The 7,650-nt window shown below is 40.6% G+C and overlaps 1 protein-coding gene across 1 annotated transcript in view; it reads right to left on the minus strand.

Moving 5' to 3' along the window:
• Window positions 1–3,521, minus strand: part of bcam (basal cell adhesion molecule (Lutheran blood group)) — a 12,952-nt gene extending 9,431 nt beyond the window's left edge. Inside the window, exons 1-5 of the mRNA XM_010777737.1 lie at window positions 3,498–3,521; window positions 2,628–2,810; window positions 1,419–1,540; window positions 1,138–1,279; window positions 541–656 (exon numbers count right to left, since the gene is read on the minus strand). Coding sequence (XP_010776039.1) covers window positions 541–656; window positions 1,138–1,279; window positions 1,419–1,540; window positions 2,628–2,802 — 555 coding nt within the window. The 5' untranslated portion in view covers window positions 2,803–2,810; window positions 3,498–3,521. The remainder of the gene's footprint in view (window positions 1–540; window positions 657–1,137; window positions 1,280–1,418; window positions 1,541–2,627; window positions 2,811–3,497) is intronic.
• Between the last annotated feature and the right edge of the window lie 4,129 nt (window positions 3,522–7,650).

The following is a 7,650-nucleotide window of genomic DNA, read 5'->3' on the forward strand; positions in this document are numbered from 1 at the left end:
CACACCCCTTCCCGCTGCCTCCGCTCATCAGAAGCCAACCTCCTATCCATCCCCCCCCACATCAATCACCGGGCCTGGGGGGACAGAGCCTTCTCCGTCGCTGCCCCCTCCCTCTGGAACTCACTCCCACAACCCATCAGAGACTGCACTGACCTCACCACCTTCAAAAAACTCACAAAAACTCACCTCTTCAAACTGGCTTTTAATGTGTGATTGTTTTTGTATTATTTGACTTTAACTTTAACTATATATTTATTTGTTGTTCCTTTATTTTCACTATATCTGTAAAGCGTGTAAAAGCACCAACAAAATAAATCTATTATTATTATTATGAAATGTCTGAATATTGAGACCCAGGAAAGACTGAACTGAACACATTGGTAGCATTTCAAAAACAGTTGTATAGAAAATGCTCAGAAATGATGCTTTGGATAGATAAGAACAAGGTCTTTATTACTAGAAATATAAAACTTGTCAGTGAAAGGATTAGGAAATGAAGGTTGAGAGAGAAATGAAGGTTGAGAGAGAAATGAAGCGTACCTTTTTCCACTGCACGGTGTGTGTAGCGGAGCCCTTGGTCTTACACTGCCACTCCACCTTGTCTCCGAGCATCACTACTTGAGGCTCGGCGGGGATCACGCTCACAGGATCGATGTCTGACAGACAAAACAAATTAAAAGCATTTTAGAGAGAGAGAGGGAGGAAGACACGAGAAACCTGAGACCTTCTATGCAGTCTAAGGAGTTAGAGACGTGCCACTTGAAATCGAGGCTTCTCCTTCCTTTAACTACCAAGTGTTAAAGTGACCTTACTAAGCAGATTGTAAGTACAAAAGCTAAAGCACTTACTCTATAGTTAAGCCAATTTCAAAGCCAAGCCTGTTCTATGCTATTTCTAGTCTATCTCTGCTTCATTTCTGGAATAAAATCAAATTAGGCAGCGCAGTTGGGATAACATTAAAGTAACAGGTGAACTGTGAAAAATTGAATTGTTAATCCTGAAAGGGTTCTCTTTCAAACTCTTTTAATTGTATGATTTACTAAGGCTTTAACTGCACGGACGGTCAATTGTTCTTTATGTGTATTTACTCAGTTCTGAAGCTGTGTGTGTGTGCTTGTGTGTTTTTGGCTCACTCACAGTTGACATTAAGGGTGATGGCTCCACTTAGGTCAGCATCCAGGTTATCAAAATCTGTGGCTGTGCACTTGTACACACCAGCGTCTGTGCGCTTGACAGATTTCAGGGTCAGGACACCCCCCACACCATTGATAACTTTATCCTGAAAGTGGAAGGACAGGGATTGGCAGAGAGAGGCATGAGTAACACTTAGTTGGAGACGACAAATGTGAAATTCGAAAAGCACAAGCAACAAACAACAAAGAAGTGTGTATTTCTCACAAACTCAAATACACACGTACATCGTGAGTGAAGTCAAACTCAGGCTGAGGGTTTCCGTCGGTCTCACACTTCATGGTGACAGCATCGCCCTCTTTGACTGGTTCAGTGTTGAGAAGGGAAAAGGTCGCTTTCTCAGAGGGATCTGGACGGACAAGAGCAGACATGGAACAGGTGAAAATTCCTCCTTTGGATACTTTACACTGTTGTAGAGTAAGTCATCAATCAGAGATGTGCCAGGCATTCCTGAGGGGATGTTTTACTTTTCCATTACCTCCTCTTTCTTTGCCTCATCATTATCTGAATCAACTTTAGCTGGAGGACAGATTTGATTTGAAGATAAAGCTAAAGGCTGTTTGTTGGCAATCTTTAATCCCAAATGGCTTGTGTTTTTATTAAAAAAGAAATAGGATCCAGAGGATAGGAGACAGGGATAGGCTTGAACATAATGCATACACAAATACATTCCCTTTCTACCGCCTTTTTAGGCTATTTATGAATGTCACAGTCTATTGTTGTTGTGCATGCCTAAATATCTCAATACCAACTGGATGGGTCTATCTTAAAATCGTGTTCATACATTCATCGTCCCCAGAGGATACATCCTAACAGCCATAGGGTTAACCTGACTTTTCCTGAAGAATGTTGACATGTGTTGCTTTGAGTGACATGCCTTGACAACTATTGGCCGGATTGCTATGTAAACTTTTACATGTTCCCCTCAGGATCAATTGCTACACTTTGTAGCCCACTAACTAAATAATAATCACTCTCATCAACACTTTAGAACTAGCAAACATTATACCTACAAAAACATCAGCATGTTAGCACTCAGCTCAAAGAAAAACTGAAGTAGGCTACAGCTGCTAGCATTGCTGTGTTGACTGTTTCACTAAAATATGGATCAAAGATCACTTAAATCACTATTTTATGGCATTAATGAATAAATCATAATATGCAATTATTCTAAATGTCAATAAGTAAAAAACTAGCTAAAAAAATTATAACGACTTTGGTGATGCTGGTTTATGACCTCAATTTAAAAAAAATAGCTTGACATTTTGGGAAATATGCTCATTTAGTTTGTCTCTGGGAAAAACAATCATGTCTGTCCAGCTAATATAACACTGGAAACAGGTGGAAAATGCTAACCTAGCTCTATCCAAAGGTGACAAACCCCACCTTTTAGCACACTCTAAAGCCCACTCACTAATGATTATCCCTCCACTCACAGTTGAGGTTGATGGTGATGGTGTTGGACATCTTCTGCAGGATCGCGCCTCCGGGCATACTGTACTCCACGACGCAGTGGAACACAGAGTCCTTGTCGGCCTTGGTGGGCTGCATGTACAGGTCGCTTCTGGCAGATTTCAGACCGGACGCCTCCTTCACCACAGAGGGAACCATGTGGGTCTCTGACGGAGAGGAGGGAAGGAAGCACACAGATTATCTTCAGCATGTGATATTAGGTATTAGATAACCCAACCAACTATGTGCAATATGCCGTTAATCACTGTGCAATATATACCTGGCTGCTAAATCCTCAGAACTGTTACAGGATGTGTATTTTGTAAATTGTGTATTTTTGTATCTTTAATACTTTTGTATCCATGCTTCTTAGGGAACATTAACCTGACTCAAAGTCTGAACAAACAGACTCAAAGACAGTTTTTTCCCAAGAGCCATCATGGCACTAAACTCCTGAACTCATAGTCCTTAATCATCCTCCATGTGCAATAAACGTGACTGTGTATATATATCATTATTATAAATACGTACCTATAATTATTTAATACATTTTTTTGTTATACCCCTGGAAATAATTACTGCACTTTATTCTTTATTCTTACATAAGTATGTATGCTGCGTATATTTGTTGTTGTATGTTGTGATGTTTTTGTTGTGATGGCACCTTTTAAAAGGGAGAAGCTTTTCTTTCTTTCATTGCACATGTATAATGACATTAAATGATTCTATTCTGTCTTTGGCTCTTTTCTGCTGTAACAATGTAAATGCCCCCTCTGTGGGACTAATAAAGGTATTCTGATTCTGATCCTGATTTGCTTTACTGTGTTCATGAAATTCTAATAAGGGACACATACTCTCATTCCTGTCCTTGNCCGCCGCAGGTTTATATGTACGTAATCTGCGCGACTTGCGCGTCCACATCTCCACGTGCAGTGCTGCATAAACATGGCTGAGTCAGCGATAACTTTCGAGGGGTGCAGGTATGCCCATTATTTTGAGTTTGTCCGAAGAATAGACAGGAATGTGACGGTGAGGTGCGAACTGTGTCCAGGCCAGAAGCTGTTATCCACTGCTGTAAACACCACGTCAAACCTGTGTCAAACCTCAACAAACACCTGCAAAGAACACATGCTAAGGTGAAGCTAATAGCTAAGGTTTGTACATTTAGTTTTATACAGGCTATTTATTTGTAAAGTATTTGTTTATTTTGCCAGTTTCACATCACATTGATATGGCCCACTTGTTCCGTTATTACAATTTTTCTCTTGAAATGCTCTTTACGTTTCACAGACTGTTAGCTTGTTGTGGTAGGCTTGTAGCCTATTTTATTAAAGAGCATATCAAAAGAAAGACTTGTGTTATGTCTTCCTTATTGCAATAGTAATTGGGGGTGCAAGTGGAGTCTCGCAGAGGCAAAACTGTAACACGCTTACGCTGTAGGTGCGCCGCAGTCTGCGTGATCTGCCTTTAGGGAGGGGCGGCCCTGCGAGTAAAGTAACGAGTAAAGTAACAAGTAACGAAGTAGTGTAATATATTACCTTTTTTTTAAAGTAATATGTAATATGTAATATATTACTTTTTTTTAGTAACAACCCCATCTCTGCACATATTTATGTATAAAAGACATCACAAAGTGCATTTTGCATGATAGGTCCCCTTTAAATGTTCCATTTATTCTGTAAATGGATATAAAGTTCAAGGTTTTTCGTGATCTTTTCCCATGTGAGGCACTTCAATGAGCAAACTATGCATAATTAGAAACTAATTATGCAAAGTATTTATGTTCCTTTCAAGCTCGCTGTAGAAATACAACATCCTGTTTTGTGTGTCGCTGGATTTTGGCCACAACAAAAGCCAACTGAAATAACAAGGTCAAATATAAAAGAAAGAACAAAAGTCCAATAAGCCTGGCTTTGAATCTACATTTAAAATGAGCCACACAATGATGCAATTGTATGGACATTAAGACTCTTATCTTGGACACATTTTTAAATGAACACAAATGTATTGTAATCTTGGGAACACCTTACTTGTATAGATGGTAGCCACTGCCTTCCTAAGGTTGAAAGTCAAGAGACACTTTGGTTTGTAGCACGGGCAAGTCACTGTTGTGGAGATATGAGGCTAAGCAGTGAGCAGGCCCTGCCACCTTAGCTTTGATTCCTGGGCTAAGTATGTACAGATATCTAAGGTGTTGACACTTCGCCCTCTAAGCCCTATTTCTTTCCCCAGGGATCAGTGAGGCTCACTGATAGCAGATTATCTCTGCGGCAGTTTGTGGCCCAGTTGGCACCCTCATTTGTTATCTGCTCACAGATACACTGAGGAACACTCTGTGGAGAGAGAGAGAGAGTGAAATGTCAGAATAAAACATCTCAGACATATTCACTTCTTCTCTTTGTTATTCCATGTATTGTGCAGATGTCTGTGAAGTAATATACAGTTCAACCAAACTGCCATCAGTACTTGTGTGGATATTGCACAGAAATGCAGTTCAGTATGTCCACTGTCAGAATTGGTGTTGAAATATCTTTTGAAATATGGGACACAGGCATTGGATAATAAGTGAAGATGCTTAAAGATTATGTTACATATACATACAGTGAGGTCTTAAAACAATGTAACATGTATGCATGTTGTGGTGCCTGTTTAACTGAGTGTTTGATGAACCTTCAGATTATGTGATAATGTTGTGCACAATGTATTTTTTGGGCACCATCAACTATTTAAGCTAAGATCTTTTAAGAAATCTCTTTACCTATTTATTTTTTTATTAAATTATATGTTGATTTCATTATTATTTTGTATCATGTACAAATTATCAGTTTTTATTGATTATTAGTAGTACTGTATGGACAGCACTGGAAGTTTCAATAAACAAAACTATATATTTATTTAGATAAAGCAACTAGTCATATATCTTTCTTTATGAACAAGTGGTAAATGGGCTGACAAGATGAAAACAAATGTGTTGGGAATGATGATTTAAAAAAAAATCAATTAACTGTTGATTTATACTAGGACTGTCCCGAATACCATTTTTCGGGCTCCGGATAATTGGTAGTAATCAGCAGCAAATATTCGGATATTCGGGGCGCGCGGGGGATAGTAATCAGCAGTGAATATTCGGTGCACGTGCATGTTTTTATCATGTGTAACGTTACTGTTTAAACGGCGGATAAAGCAGCTTCATCATGGCAACTGGACAACAGCTAAGCTAAGCTACTACTTACAGCATTCAGGTGACTTTTCATAGTGCCCAGAGTTTAGAATTTTCTGTTCTATGTCCGTTAAAGTTGAAATCTTCCGGACAAAATTAGAAAAGTGCCGGTCAAAGGTCTTCTTTGTTATTTATTGAGCTTTAAAACAAATTGATATGATTCGATATTAAACCAACTAATTATATTAGATTAACGACATTATTCAAATGTGTACAGTAACTTACAATAACACGGGAATAATAAACGGAGCGCTCTCTCCCTCTCCTGACAGCCCGTCAGTATACGTCTCCATGGCCCGGCTTCAACTGGAACCTTCCCAGGTTAAAATGGTTTTTTTTCAGTTGGCCGTGATGTGGGAGGTTTAATTTTTTCAGCAGTGTGTTGTGGCGAGGTTGTTTTCCCAGTGTGAAAATGGAAGAGGTATTTTTCAAGTTAGTTGTGGTGGTTGGCGGAGGGGCCCAGAAAATGTTTTTCAGTAAAAGTTGTGGTGAGCGTGGGTCGTAGTGGGAATGTGAGAGGGGACTTTTCAATATGGTGTTAATGCATTGTGCAAAGGCCCCAGATGTGTTAAGTTAGTTAGATGTTGTGAGGGTTGGTTTCTGTAGAAGGTGGAGGGAATTTTTCAAAGTGTTGGGTATGGTGGGGGAGGTTTCATTTTTTTCCCAGTAGTAAATGTGTGAGGCTTAAATTTTCAGTGTTGGGTGTTGGGTGGGTGAGGTGTTTCAGTAGGTGAATGGGAAAAGGAAAGTATTTTCAGTAAGTGTTGGTGCAAAGGGCCAGAAATGTTTTCCAGTAGTGTGTGTTGTTGTGTGTGGGTTGGTGAGGTGTTTCAAGGTAGTGGGAAGGTGGAAGGGGAAGGGATTTTTTCAGTAGTGTTTATCAGGCCCAGATGTTTTTCCAAGGTCCAGTGTGTGGGTGCCGAGGTTAGTTTTTTGGAAAATTTTGGGCCCTACAACGGCCCTTTCCTCAAACAGCTTCACCGCTGCAAAGGTGATCATGCCAGAGGCTTGCGTGCCCGACTTCCGTCCCAGCAGCAAGCTTTGATTCTCTCTCCGTCAGATTAGAACTTCCCGCGTTTATGTCCCATATCCGAATCAGAATCCTATGCTTAGTTTGTTCAGCCCCCCTTAAATTTGAAAATATTGAAACCTAAACCTGCTTATCAAAAAGACCATCAAAACATAAGCCCGTTGGCCTATGCAACCGGGGGGTTTTGGAGGCCCCCGCAAAAAGTATAGCGCAGCCCCATTTATGCATTGGGGTTTAATGCCCCCCGGAAAACCCCTGGGGAGCTATTACCACAGATCTTCAACGCACAAGCAACCCATAAGACAGGACCACTTCCCCTTTCCCTCCAACAAAATTAAATTCATATACCATTAAGAAACTGACCTTATTCTTCCGTCACTACTATACCTTGTCCTGTTCACTAAGTGGGCGGCACCTTGAATGGTCGTATTGTGGCTTAAGGGGGAAAAATAATTTTTGGACGTCGGAGGAAGAATTTAGATTTCGCCGGTCCTAAACATATTTTTTACCGGTCCAAAGTCGGTTATTATCCGCGGCGCCCAACGGAAAACCGCCCCGTTGTGCCCACCGTGTAAGGCCCAGTTTCAAATTCATAATTTTGGGCAACACTTGCGCCTTTCCGTCGTATCCGTCGTATTCGTCGTATCGTCCGTCCAATTTAAATGGTCCCCACCAACAAGCTGAAGTCCGCCCTTCGGCATTATTTCTGTTTTTCCGGTTGGTGAAGCCCGTGGGACGTTTCGCGTCTCGATCCTCT

This window comes from Notothenia coriiceps, unplaced genomic scaffold (genome assembly GCF_000735185.1).
Source record: "Notothenia coriiceps isolate Sejong01 unplaced genomic scaffold, NC01 NC01_scaffold00018512, whole genome shotgun sequence".
NCBI lineage: Eukaryota > Metazoa > Chordata > Actinopteri > Perciformes > Nototheniidae > Notothenia > Notothenia coriiceps.